This window comes from Marmota marmota, unplaced genomic scaffold, assembly GCF_001458135.2.
Source record: "Marmota marmota marmota unplaced genomic scaffold, marMar, whole genome shotgun sequence".
NCBI lineage: Eukaryota > Metazoa > Chordata > Mammalia > Rodentia > Sciuridae > Marmota > Marmota marmota.
This window is the reverse complement of record NW_026000108.1, coordinates 37,402,156-37,421,734: the sequence shown is the minus strand read 5'-3', so window position 1 is coordinate 37,421,734 and position 19,579 is coordinate 37,402,156. Positions and strand designations below refer to the sequence as shown.

At 36.5% G+C, this 19,579-nt stretch overlaps 2 protein-coding genes across 5 annotated transcripts in view; one reads left to right on the top strand and one right to left on the bottom strand.

Moving 5' to 3' along the window:
- Corin (corin, serine peptidase) overlaps nucleotides 1–5,136 on the top strand; it is a 256,203-nt gene extending 251,067 nt beyond the window's left edge. For both annotated transcript variants that reach the window (XM_048784434.1, XM_048784433.1), the window contains exon 22: nucleotides 3,331–5,136. In XM_048784434.1, coding sequence (XP_048640391.1) covers nucleotides 3,331–3,513 — 183 coding nt within the window. In that variant the 3' untranslated portion in view covers nucleotides 3,514–5,136. The remainder of the gene's footprint in view (nucleotides 1–3,330) is intronic.
- A 964-nt stretch (nucleotides 5,137–6,100) lies between these two features.
- Nucleotides 6,101–19,579, bottom strand: part of Atp10d (ATPase phospholipid transporting 10D (putative)) — a 108,619-nt gene continuing 95,140 nt past the window's right edge. For 2 of the 3 annotated variants that reach the window (XM_048784431.1, XM_015482080.2), the window contains 5 exons: nucleotides 19,041–19,241; nucleotides 14,534–14,614; nucleotides 13,230–13,334; nucleotides 9,667–9,854; nucleotides 6,101–7,967 (listed from right to left, as the gene is read on the bottom strand). In XM_048784431.1, coding sequence (XP_048640388.1) covers nucleotides 7,637–7,967; nucleotides 9,667–9,854; nucleotides 13,230–13,334; nucleotides 14,534–14,614; nucleotides 19,041–19,241 — 906 coding nt within the window. In that variant the 3' untranslated portion in view covers nucleotides 6,101–7,636. The remainder of the gene's footprint in view (nucleotides 7,968–9,666; nucleotides 9,855–13,229; nucleotides 13,335–14,533; nucleotides 14,615–19,040; nucleotides 19,242–19,579) is intronic. The other variant, XM_048784432.1, reaches the window with a different exon arrangement.

The window sequence follows — 19,579 nt, the reverse complement described above, 5'->3', positions numbered from 1 at the left end:
CCAGGTCTTCCAATTTTTTAGTAGTAGGAATTTGGCTGTGAGTCTCCTGAATGCATTCTGTATGTTCTGAATTACTTTTTATCAGAAGTGAAGCAAATTTGCTCACCCAACTCTCTATCAGAGGACATACATTATCTTCCTTAATCTCATCATCAAGGGCCCATTGAACAGCATGGGCCCCTTTGTGAAGGTCTATTAATCATGTTGATCAATACTGAAGCCAAGCATCAACTTTGGCCGAAAGCCCAATCTTATGAGAGCAGAGGATCCAGAAGGCAGACTAGACCAGTGCTGTCTTTAGCAGTTTTCTCCCTTTCAGTTTGAATCGATGGCTCTTCGCCCTGTTTCCCACCTAATGGAACACCTGCTTGACTCAGTAAACCTCACTCAAACCCCCATCTCAGGAAGGCAATTTTGTTCATTTCCACCTGGAAAAGTAATTACACCTTCCTCTGAAGTCCTCTTCACATCCCTTAGATTTTGCTTTCCTGTAAAGTTATTCTTGCTATGCATGCAAATGTTTGACTACTTTAGAACAAAAATCATGCCTTTATCTATGTGGAGCCTAGCCCACAATCTTGCAGAGTAGCTGCTAAGTAATTATTAGGCTGATTTTCTGATCTGGAAATGAAGAGGTACTGATGTCAAAATGTGTCCCATTGTAATTATTATCTGGCACAATAAGAGCTCAATATAAATAATTGAGCATCTTAGCATTTGCTTTATATAAGGGAAGGTAAAAAAATTGGGGAAAATATGTCTAATAAAAATGTATCCAGGAGCACTAGATATGCAATTCAGTGGTAAAGCACTCACCAAACACACACGAGGCCCTGAGTTCCTTTAACAGCACTGAAAACTAAATGTTCCTAGGAAATTTTCCCTTTTTTTTAAAAAAAAAAAGTTTATTTATTTATTCTTATTTGTTATATATGACAGCAGAATGCATTTTACATCATGCACATATAGAGCACAATTTTTCATGTCTCTGGTTGTACACAAAGTACAGTCACATAATTTATGTCTTCATACATGTAATTGGGGTAATGATGTCCATCTCATTCCACCATCTTTCCTATGCCCCTCCTCCCTCTCTTCCCCTCTGTCCCCTTCACCCTATCTAAGGTTCCTCTGTTCCTCTCATGCCCGCCTCCCCATCCCTATTATGGGTCAGCATCCTCATATCAGAGAAAACATTTGGTTTTTTTTTGGATTGGTTTACTTCACTTAGCATAATATTCTCCAACTCCATCCATTTACCTGCAAATGTCATGATTTTATTCTTTTTTAATGATGAGTAATATTCCATTGTGTATATATACCATATTTTCTTTATCCATTCATTTGCTGAAGGGTATCTAGGTTGGTTCCACAATTTAACTATTGTGAATTATGCTTCTATAAACATAGATGTAGCTGTGTCCCTGTAGTATGTTGTTTTTCAGTCCTGTGGGTATAGACCCAGGAGAGGGATAGCTGAGTCAAATGGTGGTTCCATTCCTAGTCTTCCAAGGAATCTCCATATTGCTTGCACCAATTTGCAGTCCTACCAGCAATGTAAGAGTGTGTCCTTTTCCTCACATTCTTGCCAACCCTTATTGTTATTTGTATTCTTAATAGCTCCCACTCTGACTGGAGTGAGATGAAATCTTAGAGAAGTTTTATTTGCATTTCTCTAATTACTAGAGATGTTGAACATTTTTTTCATGTATTTGCATATCATCTTCTGAGAAGTGTCTGTTCAGTTCCTCAGCCCATTTATTGATTGGGTTATTTGTGTTTTTGGTGTTAAGGTTTTTGAGTTCTTTATGTACACTAGAGATTAGTGCTCTATCTGATGTGTGTGTGGTAAAAATTTGCTTCTATTCTATAGGCTCTCTATTCACCTCACTGATTGTTTCTTTTGCTGATAAGAAGATTTTTAGTTTGAATTCATCCCATTTATTGATGGGATGAAAAATAAATGTTTCCAGGAAATTTTGCCTTTTTAAAAAATTTTTCCAATTAGTGTTTCAGGCAGAAAAAAAATTTTATTTAGCTTCTTAGGGTCTATGCTTATTATTTAGACTTAGGGCATCAAAAAGTTATGAATGCAAAGGTCACCACTTCCACTAAAGCATACAGCATAATAGAAAATTCACTTCCATTTTATAGCAATAGTATTCAGTAGTATTTTCAAGAAGCAGCATAACCTGGTAGTCATGAGGTAGGGGGCCCTGTTGCCAGATTGTCTGGGTTCAAATCATGGCTCTGTCAGTGAACAAGTTGTTTAACCTGTGCATTAGTTGCATTATCTCTGAAATGGACGTCATAGTAATAAGTATCAATTCTTAGTTATTTGGTGAAGATAAAATGAGTTAATACATGAAAAGTATTTAGAAGAGCATTGATAAACATGTTTTTCTCTATTATTCTCTGATTCTACAAGGAAGGAAGCCCACAGACACATTTGAAGTTGGAAAATCTCACAGGGAAAGTAGTATTTCAAACATTCCACAATAAATTTACTTTCTTCTTTATTTTTTTTAATGCATCTACTTCTCTCTTTTGAGGCAGTGCAGGATACCGCTCTCTTACCAACTATGATCTTTTCAGACGCAGCAATATTAATATCTGTAATGCTATGGTGTTTTGAGGCTAACTATATTTGGGGAAAATAACTGAATAAAACTTATTTGGTATACCTAAATTTAAATAGAAAGGATGAAACCTCTATGCATATGGAATAAAATACAGGGTATAAATAAATGAGGTATGTCACTGTAAATAATCCTTAAAGTCTTAAGGACTATTAGGAAGTACAATTAAGGGACCCCCAAATGTGTAATGCTTTAATGTGTTCTTTCACATAGCAAGAATTATGACAATGCAAATATTTTAGAATGTTTTTGTAGTACCTATAGTGTAAAGGAAAATAAATCTTTTCCATTTGGGGTACTTTTTATAGTTAGATGATAAGTCAGTCTTACAAAATGAGTTAAGAGATCATCAGTTCTGATACATAAAATTATACATATTTTATGTATAATTTATGACATATTTTGGTAAGTCAGTAAATGACTAAAAAATGTCTTCTGAGTTCAGGGCAAAAATGCATTCTTTTCCCAAGCTAATCCCATTCTCTTAAAGATCAGAATTAATCATTTTAAAGTTGCATTCACACAGCGGAAACTATGCTCCTTCCACAGACTGACAATGAGAGCTTTGTTAAAAATTTCCAAGGAGTTGGTTAAGCTGGGCAGATTTGGCTTTATTATACCCTTATGAAGACATAGATGCTATTGGGATTCTGGAATCCCAGTAACTAAATTCCTTTTCTTTTCATTACAGGGTGACAGTGGTGGGCCTCTTGTTTGTGAGCAATCTGGAGGACGGTGGACTTTATTTGGTTTAACTTCATGGGGCTCTGTCTGCTTTTCCAAAGTCCTGGGGCCTGGTGTGTATAGCAATGTTTCATACTTTGTTGAATGGATTGAAAAACAAATATATATCCATACCTTCCTCCTAAAGTAATTCCAAGGATGATCAGAAACTTTTGCCAGCAACATTGAAAGAGAATGGCCTTCTTGACTGTGAAGAGCTTCTTTCAGAGAGCTGTACAGATATATTTTCCATGGACAGGGATGCTCACCATGCACTGCAGATTTTCATGTTTGTTTTAAGACCAATTTTGTTCACCTTTTTTTTTTCAATTTTATCATTCTCTATTTTCGAATTCCATGACACGTTTTAAGAAAACAAATAAAGCAGAACAGGTTTTGTTTTTTTTAACCAGGCCTAGTCTTGACTGAAGGATGAAATTAACAACTCTGTACAGATTTAAAATAATGCAGGCCTTAGGGTAACAGGTTACAGAAAGTTCTGTTTTAGTCTATTACAAAATGGACATTTAGATCCAGGCTAACTATTCTCCTTCAGTTTCTGTTTCTCAAGCACAGTAGCTTAGAGGCAAATTTTAATATTAACATTGGAGACTGGCTTTTGATTTATTAAAAGTCAAGATCATTTACATGTTTAAATTATTTACTATTACTCTTCCAAAGTTTGCTTAATTCTTAGAGCTTATGAAAGATAGAGTTAAAAGACCAATAGCTGACATTGTAAGACACTGAATGCAAAGTTCCCAAGACAGCAAGATTAACACTTGACATTATAGTTTTGCCTATCCTGGATTTAAATCAAGTTTATAATTTTATAGAAAAGTCTTCATAAAACTTTCCCCATTGCTAGGGCTTTCCCAGTGCACATCAGTTGGCTAATTGAAATTTCAACAAATAGGTCAATATTCATGGGAAATATTTGTTTTGCTGATGTGAAATAAAGTGGAGATTAAATTTTATGAAAGGAGAACCTGCAGTACATTATACAGATGCAATGTTTTAAATAGAAAATTAAATTGTACCCCACCCTAAATTAAACATGAAAATTTAGTTTTCCTGTATTCATCCATACCAATAAATTCAAAGAAATATATTTCAAAGCACAGTAAAATGTTGCATGCAATAAAACATTTTGTAATTTCCCCCAATGATGTCTAACATCTGGTGTTGCCATTTCTTCTCATTAATAATTAAACAAAAATTGAAGGACGCTTTTAAGCACTAGGCCACATTACGCAAATGAATTTTCAAAGCCATTAGAGGTTTACAGTATTTTTCTTCACTAAAAAGCTTCAAAACAGAAATCTTCACATATACCTAATTTAATTAGTTAGCCATCCATTTTGCAACATCCAAATGCCTTTTCAAACAAGTAGGATTTGCGACTAACCTCCACTAGCACCTGGACTGCCGCAGCATTCCTAATAGAGACTACCTACGATTTTATATGTGTACTTTTGTACTCTTTTCTACATGTAAACACATTTGAAATTCAAGAAGTTCTTTTGACATTTATTTTTTCATGTCATTTATCTCCTGCTTTGTAGTTTGTCATAAATCTAGAGAGAGGGTGAAATCCAGCAATTGATTTGCGGTCACAATTATATGAAAGTTTAAGAACGTGTCAGTTTTATTATGGTTGTAGGTACCTACTTAATGTAACAACTTTTAGCTTTGCTCAACTTATGTTCAGTGACATGTACATATTGTACTTATTTTAAATAATTATAAATACAAATAAAATGGTATTATCTTTTTTTGTTTTTATTTTGGATGATTATGAAACATAAATAGCAAGTCCGAGGAAATTGTTTTTAGCTCTTTAACAGCACATTGTTGGCCCAGTTTTCCATCAACCAAAATGTACCTGTTCTTTATTTCATTCTCACAGCTACCTGCCCTGTTAGAAAACCCCAGTGATTCCTATTAGTCTAAAATTGAAGGTTGCTAGTAGTCTCAAATCACTCATGGAGTGTCCACTGAGAACATCAGACCTGGGAAGAGCACACAGATCTTTAATGTCTAGAGTACATTTTAGGAACCGGATCCAATTCTTTTTATAAATATTTTGTAATAAAATTAAATCCCCAAATGAATATTATTAATTTTTTTGGGGGGGGGCTACAAGGAACAATGATACAATGCTTGACACCCCTGCCTCCAAATTTGGTAGAATATAGTGAAATACCAAAACACAAAGATCTCATCAGTGGGTAACTATATAAAGGAGTTATTTTCTTGTAAATGTAACCCTTTAAAACTTACTGTAGACCCAAAATATTTTCATCTTAGGGGCCAGATGTGTTTCAAAACTCAGAATTTTATAAATTAAAAAAATATATATAATTTAGCACCCAGTAATAAAATACACTAATTTTATAAATAAAATATTTGAATGATTATATTAAATATACAAAATATCCTCACATTTGTTCAGAGCATTGAGTCTATGTTTAATTTATGAAAATTTTTTCAGTTTTCAGTCTTTGGAATTTTGGAATTTCAGGTATAATATCGTAGCTCCATAACATGAGTATTCAATATTTTTCTCTATTCATATGTTTTTTGTTTTGTTTTGTTTTTTGTTTTTTAATATAAGAAAAGGCCCAAACAATTTTCTGGTAAAAAGGTGTATTCTGGGATTTTCCTTCTAAGTTCTGATACCAGTTACAGTTGGATTTACTGTATACTTACAAGAGAGACAACAGTTTTTCAGTAGATGTTGTATAAATAGTTTATTTAAAAAAATCTTAAGAAAGCAGAAAGCGACTTTCATTAGCTATATGAAATTTTACAAGTTTTAGAAATCAGTCTACATAAAAAACAACCGAACAATAATAACAGAAGGTTACAAAAAAATATAGGACCAGGATAGTAGGCAGTAGGTAGATTAAGCCCTGAGAATAATAGTTTTATAGTCATTAACAAGAACTTGATGTAGACATTGTACATGAGCATGGCGTTTCATGAAGGAAATTCTAGATGATTGTTAACGGATGATGTTCAGATGCATAGAGATAGAATTTTAAAAGAACTTCAACAAGAATATATGATCTTACAATAACATCACCTGGCCTGACTTGGTTTAAACTAGTCTCTTGGTCCCAACTAAAGTCAACATAAATGATTTGTCATAGCAGTAAACTTTTCTATAGACATTCCTATCCTCAAGTGTGTTGAAAAAGAAGTTTTTCTAAGAACTTCAGGGAAACTCCTGGAGAATAATCTGGATGAGTCTAAATCAATAGCTCATGTTTTACAGTCTACAAAACCACAAGAGTTGTTGGAAATTGTAAAAAAGTAGGAACCCTTAAATGGTCTCTGGAACATTGTTTTGAAATTGTCTCATTTTGATGAGGCTATTGTCATTTTTAGAATTTAGAAATTGCTAAATAGGCTCAGCTGATTCTGTTTGCCTGACCTATGGCTTCTGTATCCAACTGACAACATCTACACAGAGGGAGACCTCATGAGAGCTCTTCTCTTGACTGAAAGCTAAGAGGAACACACCCCAGGTACCCAGTGGAATGCTAGCATCTCTCCTACCCACCTCCTGTAAAGGCTCCACAAAAGGAAAACGCTGAGATGAGCAGAGAGGTATGCCTAACATCTATAGTCAGAAGACCAAAGGCATCTTCCCATAGGAAATAAAAAGCTATTAATATTCACTAACTATATTTTAAACAGTATGATTATTACTGTATTTTATGTACATGGTTGCTTAAAAGGTTTGTGGGAATTAATCTATAATTAATATTAATTATAAAAAAATCACAATAAAGGTTTTTTTTTTCAATATGGAAAAACTCCTCCTTGTCTTAACTAATATATCTAAAATTTTTTGCTTAATTAAAAAATTTTCCAGATTGGTATCTGCTTATTTGAAGCATTTCCCAAGAATATGAGATTTCCCAGTGAAATAAATAAGTCACAAATGAACCCCATGATAATGTCTGCATTTCTAAGGCAATTAAAATACTTTTACAAAATCCAAAAAGTTTCATAAAAGCATTTGATTCTGAATTATGTATTTGACTTTCCTAAACTCCATCTAGGGCAAATCTTATCTCTCTTTTACAAATGTATATACATACAATAATGGTCATCATGTCATTATTGAATTCTAAGCCTAGTAAAATGCTGATATCCCTTATATAAAAACACAAATATTCCTTGTTTCATAGAGGTGCCTCTTTAAAATCTCTCTGCCAAACCTGAAAAACTACTTGTAGCTCCAAAGAGGGTACCCTGCATTCTTAATGTTTTGAGAGTCCAGTCATCTCTGAGGCCTCAGTTTCAGTGTAGCCTCTATCTACAGCAGTTTCACATATAGATATGTTTCCTTGCTCAACAGCACAAGAAGTTGCTGACTTCATTGAAAAGGTAACAGGAGGGTCAGATGTGGGTCTTCTTCCTGATATGGCAGCTGATTGGTCAGCATACTTAGATGTCACTTCCTTCATCTTTCCGGTCCTTCTCCACTTCTTGAGAGCTTCTGTCCTCTCCTCTGGAGTTAGTCTGTCAAAGTGCTTAGCTCTCAGAATTGGAGATGGAAACAGGGAGCCCTGAAGAACTCGGTATGTAAACCTAGGTTGCAAAGAACATCACAGAGTTATTTTCACCTCAAAGTCATCATGGTATCCACAAAAAAATACTAACCAGTTAGAAAAAGTAAAAGAGTCTGGTGTCTATGTGGCTTTAGAGGTATAGGGGGGATGTTAAGTGAATCATAAAATAGAGATTAAAAATAATAGTAAAATGAATTAATATTTGTGAAGCAATTAGAAAATAGTTAAATGCCATATAAGCATTTGGTAAATAAAGTCTGTGAAAGTAGAGATATTCATAGTTGCTACATTATAGGTTTAGTTAAATAAGAAGAATCAGGCAAAGTGTTGGCATACAATAAATACTGAAAAAAATGTTACATTTTTGCATTAGTTTTATAGGGCAACTGTAAAAACTTATCACAACTTTGTTTCTTGCAGAACAAATTGGCCATGAGTATACAGATAAAACATTCTTAAAACTCTTGTGAGTCTTTGATGTATGTTATTGAGATTTATGCCATTAGGTAAGAAGCCCTTTAATCTTTTTCTGTATGTATTGAAATGATTGAGTGGACCCATGAATCACATACCTAATCCCCACAGAACTAGTAAAAATGTTATCCATGCCAGGGTGCAGTGGTGTATGCCTGTAATCCCAGTGGTTCAGGAGGTAGAGGCAGGAGGATTGCAAGTTCAAAGCCAGCCTCAGCAACTCAGCAAGGCCCTGAGCAACTTAGTGAGACTCTGTCTCAAAATAAAATATATAACGGGCTGGGAATGTGGCTCAGTAGCCAGTGGACTAGCACCCCTGAGTTCAATCTTGGTATAAAAAATAAAAAGAGAGACTGCTACCTGCCCTTCAGTACATTCTCCCCTTTTTCCTTTTAGAACCTCTGGATTTTAGCCCCTGAGAGTCTATAGATTTACATTTTGGATATGAGCAATAACATACAACAACTGGGTAACACCAAAAAAGAAAATGGAAAAATGCTGCTAGCCTTTCACTTTTCCCTTCTTGGGGGCAGGGGTGGCAAAGATGTGGATATGCTGATAAGAAATCCTCTTCAATATTATGGATCAATTCTGCAATGAGTTGAATGTCTCCTTCAAAACTCATTTTGAAATTTAATTGCAATTGTAGCAATATTAAGAGGTGGGACCTTTATGATATGATTAAGCCTTGAGGGCTCCACCCTCATGAGTGGATTCGCCCTTCCACCTCTGCCATGGGAAGATATAGCATTCAAGGTGTCATCTTGGAACTGGAGTCCCCAAACGTGCCAGTGCCTTGATGTTGTACTTCACAGTCTCCAGAACTGTGAGCCAATACAGTTTGGTTTACAAGTTACCCATACTGTGGTGTTCTGTTATAGCAGGAAACAAAACAAAAAAAAACAAAAACAAACCAAGACAAGGATTTGGGAGATAGAACAGCAGGAAAGGTAGGTAGAGGATGGGATCTAGGTTGTTGGATAAGCTCATGAAGTAAAGCTGCCCTGTCTTTGTGGACTGTCAACCATATCAGATTTTCCAAAAGAGAAAAATAAACCTCCCAGTTGTTTGCCTAAGCTACTTTTGTTCTCTAGCAAAACACTTGAAACCAATACTTTAAGTAGCACACAGAATGACTTCCCTCTACTTAACAGAGTGGGCTACCATCCATTCTTACTAGTTGTTTCAAGGATTCCAACCCCATGAGTCCACATGTCTTCTTGCTGGTAAAACAAATACAATACCTGGGCAGAAGAGCAACGCAGATTGTGAGGATACAAACTAAGTAGAACACCGGATCCAGCATGTGCTCCTGCATAATCCAGTAGGGGTTGGATGGTGGGTTGCAAGTTACACACATGGCTCCAAAAGCCAAGGCAAAGAAAAAATAGGACAAGATGCTACCAACGATCACCAGCAGGTGAATCCAAGTCTGCAAGAAAAGAAGGCAGGGGAAATGCAAGGTGCCATAGCCCTCAAAATCTACTACACTAAAGAAACGGCATCTTTAAGCACTGGGAGAAAGGGTTCAACGGACCTTAGCAAACAACACACAAAATACTGACGAGATACAAGAAGATCCTTATTCACAAGTGGCTTCTATCACTGTTAAAACTGGTAAAAACTAAATCAAGAGCCAAAGATAATCGTCTTGACAGTTTATTTGTTATAGTCCATGCACCTGAAGATATTTGGATTTTTCTTTTAGTTTTTTTTTTCATATTGTCACTTGTGGGTCTTTACTTCATTAAGGTAATACCTTAATCTAGTGTTCTGCAAACTGCAGTCATTTACACATGTGGTAGACATTACAGTTGCCCACCACTAGGCATCCAAGTGGATTCTACCTCCCCTCTCCCACGACATTAAGCATGGCTGTGGGAATTACTTTGGCCAGTGCAATGAGAACAGGAAGGGATATATGAAGTGTTCAGGTTAGAAGCATTTAGAGCTGATGTACATTTTTCCATGTTGTCTCCTTTCCTTCCATGAATTCCCTCTAGCAACAATTCCAGGTAGTACAGCTATGAGATGCAGCCTTAGCCTCAGAGCCACCCTTGAGAGACAATTGCCGCTGGGGCTTTCTGGAACATCAGCCAATGTTATATTACCAAGAACTAAATCTGTGTCCTACTACAATCTAGTTATCTTTGTATTCACGGCAGCTTGCAATATTATTTTTCTCAATGTTTCTTTAAACCAGGCTCACTAATTAATCAAGTATCTTAATTTAGGCAGAAAGGTAGTTCACTACTTGAAATGTAATATATACTATCAGCATCATCTATTATGGTGCTGAGTCTGGGGCCTTTGTTACAAAGGGATAATAGCTAACCATGATAAAACATAACAGTATCAAACAGACTTCTTTTTTTAAAAACATAATCCTAAGTATGGATGGACAATCACCTTCATATTGTATAGTATTCAATGTTATTTAATGCAGTGTGCAGAAATGTCTAAAATCATAGGGTATACTATTGGTGGCTATGTCATGCTTTTCAAGGAAATGATTCTGTCACTACCTTTTTTTTTATTTTCTAGGACTATAATTTTCAAACGAGGTCCAACATTTTCTTCTTTTTCCTCCTAAACATGTGAAGTATTTCCCCATGGTAGATATCATCACAAGAGTCATAGTGACTGCTCATTTCTGTAAAATGTACAGTCTGCTCAGGAACTGGTGGTTCACTCCAGAGTTAAAATGTTTAGCTTGATTCCCTCCCTCTTTCCATGCCTCCCTTCTTTCCTACCCCCTATTTGAGCCCTATTTCCTCAACTTTTTCTTTTAAGATGAGCTTTTGACAAATGAGGTAGTGACTTCATAGAGCTAACACATTTAAATTAATTGACAGAAGGAAGTTCATGTCAAGGAACAGTGGTAAAAACAAATCAGGAGGTGAGGGTGGCCATAGACAGGGAGTAAGAGCTTCACACTCAGAACTGCTGACTACTGATGACAAAAGACCTTGGAGTCCAGGAGCTCTGGCATAAGAAACAATTCTCTGATGATGCATTCTCCATAGGAAGGTTGCTGTTTTTTTAGCGTTCACTCCTCTTCTTGGAGAGGGCACCCAGCATTGTGTGGTCCTGGCAACCTATTTCTTTCTCCCCAGCCAAAACCTGCGAATGAAGCTAGGGAGTCAGGATTCCATCACCAGGGACTAGCCCAGTAAGGCAAGGGCAGAACAGAAGTGACTGGAGCCAATTTAGACCACAGAGCCATCTTGACAAGCATGTCCATTGGTTTCTATTCCCTGGCTCTCCAGAGTCACTCTGGCTTTTCCAGGTTTTGCTTTGCCTTGCTTTATATTATATGAACATAAAACCATCTAAGTGGTTTAATGAAAGTTTTATTTTCTCAGGTTAATTAGTTTGTCGTTGCTCATAATCAGTGGACCCCAGCTGATACATGTCAAGTGTTGGTCTCTCAAAAACACTACAAATGCCAGAGCCTGTGAGATGACCTTAGGCAGTAGCTAAAAGTTCCCCTGCAATTGCTTGAAAATGAAGTAGATATTAAAATAACTCCAAGTATTTCAATTCTAGAATTCCCTTTACCTCATCTGATATTTGCATATATTAACCTTTATTGCATTTTGGACTTGTAAGATTTGCTTATAGATGATTATGTATAAGCAAAGCAAGAGATGCCACAAATAAATATTCAACTGTACTTAGGAAAAACTGCTAAAAGTAATTTGATAAATATAACCTTGTGTATTTTAAACCATAACCTCATTCAGCTATTCCCTGTTTGAAACCCATTCATTACCAGGATGGTGAATATACCCCCAATCCTCATTCATCATTCATTTGTCCATTCAAATATTTTCTGAACACCTATTCTGTGCCAGTTTTGTCCCTGATACTGGTATATAGTGGTGAATAAAATAGGCATGAATCTTGCCTCACAAAAAATTATAATCTAATGCAGAAAATAAACATGAGTCAGATAATCAAAATTAAATGAATAATTATAAATTATTACTATAGGTCTGAAAATTAGAGAATGGATGTTTAGGGAAAAGCTCTAGAGGGAAATAGCATTTTTGCTGAGACCTAAAGTGACCTAAAATAACATTCAAATTGGGTAAAATTTATGGATACAAGGGGGAATTAAGAATATTTCCATTAAAATATACAGTAAGTGCCAGGGCCCTGATATGATAAGAAGCTCAAGGAAGCTGAGAAGTTGAAAAAAGAGATAATATGGTTCCAGCCCTCAAATAAGTGAAAATGAGGCTGGGGACAGAAGTAAGGACACCATTGCATGAGGCCTTACAGGCTATTCCAGGGCTTTCAGAGTATATTTCAGGTGCAATAGGAAGCCACTGAGGAGTTTTACACAAGGAAGAGCAAAAATAGTTGTTTTCTTTTTTTTAAAAATATTATGATAAAGGCATAAAATCATTGCTTACTAGAGTCAATGTATCAGGGTTATGGCACAACATCTGTTTTTATTTTAGTTGAAAGACGTCAGCTTGATCTTGAAGAATGTTGGCCATAGAAGTATAATTATTTTCTCAGCTTGACTCACACCTCCAGGAACCATCCATCATTGATATTACCAAGAGGACCAGGCAGGTGTTTTCTACTTCCAGTAGCAACATTTCAACCTTGGCATTATGGTACTCTATGAACACCAAGAGTAACTGTGAATCAAGCTTCTACTGTGGAATCACTCTCTTCTCATGAGCATGTAATCTTCTAAGCATGATGGGTTTAGCAGGTTCACTGCTAATAGAAGACACATCCCTAAGCATAAAGAGCTTCAGGTTACCTCAGGAGCGGGAAAGTCACTCACCAAACTCTTGCTTTCGATGACCAGATGGAGGAGAATGATGAACAAAGCTGCTGTGTTTAGGGGGTTTCCAAATGTAAAGATGTCAATGTCTGAACCCTGGTAGGTCTGCAGGAGAAGACAGCAGCAGGTGAACAAAAAATACCTCCAAGGTGTGAGCAACACCACTCGACTACAGCTCAACACAGGCTTGAGTCCTTTCTACAATGTTCCTAGTAACTGTCTTTTAGGATAAATGAACATTTCCAGAAGAGAGACTGATTCCCTCTCAGACAGGTCATCTAAGTTTTAAATTTTTCAGTTGGGATTCCTTTGTAATTTGAATCATAATTCATTTTCCTGGAAACTCTTACACATATTTATAGTTCTTCAAGGTACAGACAAATATTAAATTCGTTCCACTTAATACATCTTTGAAGCAGCTATTATGGCTGCCCATGCCTCTCCTAGGCAAATATCCCCCTGTCCTACCTGTATGTCCTCAACTTCATCCAGTCCTCAAATGAATAATCTTATCTTCACCACACTCTTCTGAATACACTACAGGTGGCCTTGTCTATGTTCCTCTTGAAGCACAGAATAGCCAGACTATTCTAGTTAGGCTAATTCAAGTGATTTAATTTGAGTAGCGAATATGAGAATTGCTACCTTAGAGATCACCATTTTTCTTACTTCCAATATTGTACTTTGTTAATACCATCCATGATGGAGTAAGTGTTTTCCTCTGGGAAGAGGTGTATGCAGATAGGCAGCTAATCTATGCTGCTTTGTGTTTGGTGTTAGGCTGACTTTTTAACATTAATTTTATGCTTCTGTGCTTAGTAATATTTCTTTATCTGTAAAATTGGGTCTTTTAGTTTTGAAGAGACTACTTATGGGAACTTATTAACACTCCGGATGTCATACTGGTATAATTAGCCTAACACTAATAAAAACTTTCATATTCTAACTTTGCCTCTCTGATATTTGACTAATCTAATTAGATGGTCAGACCTTCAATTTTATTCACGTCATTGATACATATTATTAAGCAGTTCAAGCTAACAAGAACCAAGAAGTTGGGAATGTAGCTCAGGGGTAGACCACTTGCTAGCATCCTATTATCACAAAAACTAACAACAAGAAGAAGAGAACCGAGAGAATTCAGCGAGGTATTTCATTTAATCCACAACCTAACATACTATTTAGGAGGTGGTTAGAATTTAGTCAATCAACAATCAACCTGATTTTATGAGCAATTTACACTTCTACAGACTAATCCTGGAGCCAGAGTACAAGGAAGAATGATTCATTAATCAAATACTTACAAAATAAGGCACAAAGAAGCAGACCAGGCTTTGATAAAATGCATCCAACAACGTGATCCAGAAGGTGAGGGGTAAGTACGCCTGGAAAAGACACAGTGTGTTAAGGAGGGAGTAAAACTGACAAGGGGCAAGGGTCAAACAGAGTCAAGAAACAACACAAACCAGTGCTTGTTTTTGCTTCTCTGAGAGAAAATTCTATTCCTTCATTCTTTCACTCATAAAACAGGGGTGGGGGGGGACTTGTCAACAGCAGCAGAAAAATGAGGGCGGTCGAATGTGATTTAAAAAAAAAGTTCTTAAAGAGAATATTATGAAGCTCACTGAATTCATTTAAAATCTAATTTTGTCACTGGATCAATTTCCTTTTGGTGCTGGGGGTCAAACCTGGGGTCTCCTGCATGCTAAGTATGTGCTCTACCTCTGAGCTATATCCCCAATCCCTTTTGGATTGATTTTAAATCTACCTGAAGCAGGGTGAGTAATCCTAACTTTTCATTTCCTATTGATCAGAAAGTACTATTCTGAAAACTTCTCCAAATCCACCTACTTCTCTATATCTTCCACCCAGTTTGCCATCAGCTCCCCTACAAGCCTGGAAAGCAATCTAAATGCCTCCTTTACTCTCTTTCCTACCCTCATCCAGTCGTCCCATAACAGACAGTTGGCTTTCTAAAATGTAAATTAATTCATGTTATCTCCCTAACTAATTAAACTGACTCCTTTCAGTCAGTCCAGTGCCTTCCTGCTGTGTTTACAATACAATCTTAAGTTCCTTCTCAGGACCTATAGGGTCCTGCATGGTCTGTCCACACAATAGGTCTCCAAGATCACTTCTTACATTATTATCCCACAGCACAGATTTTAATGCCAGATCCATTCCTTCCTGTCCTCTTCTCTCTCTCTGTGCTCTTCTCACATGATGGTTCCTCATTATCCATATCCTATTGTAAATACCACCTCCCCAGAAAGGCACAACACACCAGTCTAAACATCATGCCCACTCATCCCTTACTACCATGGCATCCTTAGCCATTGCTCATCAGTATCACAGATAATCTTATTTGTTTACTTAATGAAATTCTGGTTATCTCTATTGAATGCAAATTTTGTAGAGTAGGACTATGACTCTTATTTCAAGTAATCAAAACAGTGTTTGGTACAGAGTAGGTACTAAACAAATATTTATTGGGATAATAAGCTATTCTATAATAGCTCATGTACTAAACTGCTTCCTACCCAAAGCTTGTAAAAAGAGAGAAAGATCAAGTAGAGACACTAGTCAAATAATTGAAAATGGGTCCTCAAAGAAGAGCCAATTCTTAGTAAGTTAATGTGTGTGAAAATGGATTGTGTACATTCAGACCCAGCATGGAAGTGTTGGGTGTGTGTTATTGATAGGTGCCATGGAAAAAAATGGAAACGTGTGTCATATTCCTGAACTAGTTCTTCTTTTCTTAATATGTTTTCCTTAGCCTTGTTTTCTTTCAGTACAAACAGAATCTGAAACCTCCTTGAAATGTCTATTGCTTCTTGAAGAATAAAGCCTTATATATACAAATTCCCCATATGCATTCTTCCATTCTTCAAAAAACTATACTTCTTTGTCCTTTAGAAAATCAAAGCACTGAGGTTCATTTTCCACTCTATGTTTTCCCAGTATCTCTTATTATTTCCTCACGGGAAATGATGGGATACTTTGTCTGTCTTTCTTCACATGTCCATTGCTCCTAGACCAGAAGCAGCACGGTCCAATAGAGGAAGAGAATGTGTTAGAGACAAAGGGACAAAAAGGGATAACCAATGTGAAGTCAACCAAAATGCCACTGGACAAGAGAGAAAGATCTAGGGATAAGTTAAAGTGTGACTTCACACTTTTGGGGGAAGAGAGGCTGTTCAAAAAAACCGAGATTGAAAAGGTAAAAAGTACAACTTCCTCATGGTCACATGAAGAAGAGGACTTACAACAGGAGTAAAGAGAGAAGAGACAAGGGTAAGATAAATCCGAGACTGGAGGGATTCACTCATGGGATCTCCTGGAAAAAGAAATGGAAAATCTGAACATGAAGTAAAAGGAAAGTGTGATAAGAGATAGGGAAGAGGTGATAGCTTCTTGGAAGGGGATCCTCTGACTGTAGACTTCCAGACTCTTCTGGTTGAGGAGATTCTATAGCCCTGGAGTGTACATTTTGTGACACCAAAGACAGGAAATGATCTAAACATAAAGATGAATTTGCTTAGAGGCCGAGTTCAAAGAGAGGACACATTCTGGAAGGAAAGTCAATGAAATTACCTGTTGTTGATAGCCAAATGCTGTGAATCTGTCTGCTATTATATCGTGTTTTATAAAATAGGCTAGCTCAGTAGAATAATGTGGACAGAGAAATGATAACAGGGTCCAACAGCAGGAAACAATGAGTTCAATTTTCCCAAGAGTAAGAACCAGTTACAATCTTCAGTCTGTACAAATGGGCTTCTAAAACACTAGCTATAGAAAGTTTGAAAGCCTCTCTTCTTTCCCCAATTGACTTTAATTTAACTTAGGCCTAAGGTGCACCCAATATCAACCATAAAATCCTGTTATCCTGGCCTTGAACTTTAAGTCACACTGGACTTCTTTAGGGAAATGCCATATAGTTTCTTGATATGAATGAGCTGGATGATCTTCCTGAAGCCTGAATATATGACTTCCCTGTGATAACTCTTCCAGATAGCTAAAGATACTGGGTAATTTTCCCTTCCATGAAAGGCTGTTCAAGTAAAAATAAAGTTAGACTGATGAAAATAAATGCATCATTTTACAAATTTCTCATTTCCTCAAGTTTCTGTTAATTCTGGGGAATAAAGTAAAAATATGAAAAGCTGAATGTGGTTAGAAATTTTACATGTATTCTTTTCCTTAATCTTCCTATTATGTCCATATAGTAAATAAACTGAAACACAGGCAAGTTAAATAACTTGGTCACATGCCACAGACCCAGAATGAGAGGTCTGGCTAAATACGGTTAAATAGAACCCATTACATCTCACACATGCTGATCCATGTCAATGTCAAGTGGAGCCAACACACAGATTTCCTATGATATGTGTCACTTGTTCTGTCCACTACTTCTACAGCAAACCCTTTGTCTTAATCCATTGAGTCCATCTCTGTCCTGGGGAGTGATGGTTATCCCAGACATGGTCAAAAAGAAACTGATCCTTCTAAGCACAGTGATAAACACAGGGAAATGCATGTGACAAGCTAGGCCAAGAGTCAGAGCCAGGAAATTTACAGTTGCTTGAAGAATAACAATGTTCTATCACCATTACTCCTGGATTTTGCAGCTATATGAGCCAATCCATTTCCCTTTTCCATCAAGCTAATCTGAGATATATAATATACACTTAGATAATATAAATATTTAATATAACTATATAAATATCTATACATATATGTATTTTACATATATGTTTTATATATGTATATATGTATGATTTTGGGGGGGGGTCATTTACAAATGTTAGTCAGAACTCTGGCTAACAGAGTTCTCTTCTCAACCCTGGAACATTGGACCAGGTAGACCACTTGGCTTTGTCCACTTACAGGTGTCTAAAGCTCCTGGTTCAGCTCAGTCCCTGAAATCCTAACAATGTTTTTGTGACAGCACTTTGGATTTCTGACCATGGGTGGGAAACTCAGGGTCTAAAGAGCACATCAGAAGCATCAGAGTTCTTGCTGCCACTTAACACAAAAGTAGACAGCAGGGGCTTAGAGACCAGGCTTCAATTATGCCACTCATTAGCTCTGTGACTTGACCAGATTACCAAAGGCAATTCCTTATACTTGATTTTCCTCATCTGCAAAGTACAGATTACAATAGCACCTACCTTGCAGGGATATTTTGAGAATTAAATTTATGCATGTTAAGCATTTAGAATAGTACCTGACATTGTATAAATGTTCTTAAATTCAATATTAAAGTTGGTTAATATTAATTTTATAAAAGAAGAACTAGAAAGAAAAGACTTTTTAGACAGACACCTACCTCTTAATAGGCAATTACAGTCCTCTATGTAAGAGATAATGAGGGAATGATAGAAGCAAGGGATTAGCTGTCTGATTTTTGGAAAAATAACCTCTTTGAAGTTCAGATTCCCTATTTAAAAATGGAAACAATACTGGGTTCTATCTCAAAAGGTTTTCTTTAAGATAAATAAGGCCTGGAATATTTAATAGCAGAATAAATGGTACAGTAGGGTCTAATAAATGCTAAATAGTATTAGCATTATTAGTTGTGAGGTTGCAAACATGGGATTTCTTCTTATGAGTACCAAGGCCTTTAATTGATTTATCTATGTTCATATCAGAGATGAGTAATTTAGTATCTGCCCTGGAGTAGATATCCTTTTAAAAAATCAGACATTTTAAATAGTTCTGAGTAGACTGCAATATTTGGACTGGGTTGATTGACAAATACACTGGCTTTGACCATGGGGTGCATCTAAGCCTTTTTGCCTTGGCACCTACCTCTGATTTCTGACCACTCTGATAAAGTTCAGGCAATTGCATGAGAGTCTCTGCAGACACATCCTTCTCCAAAACACCATAAATGACCGGAGGAGCAGATGTGAAGAGGAGGTTGAAGAAGATCAAAACCCAATAGTCAGTCATGGATGTTCCTGAAAACCCACAAAAAAACTGGTACCAGAAAAGGAGGTTCACATAGGCCTACGGACACAAAGAGAAACATGACCTTAGAAACGGCAGTGCATACTGTAACCACACATTCTTTTTTTTTAATTTTAATATTTATTTATTTATTTATTTATTTATTTATAGATGTAGACGGACACAACACAATTCCTCTATTTTTATGTGGTGCTGAGGATCGAACCCGGGTCCTGCCCGTGCTAGGTGAGCCCTCTACCACTGAGCCACAATCCAAGCCCACCACACATTCTATGTGTTGCAATTTTGAGCTGTGTAACCTCAGCTGCTCTGCAGAAAGGCAAGGCCACAACTTGCGTGGCAGGCTTTTTTTTTTTTTTTTTCGGTAAATGTGTTTT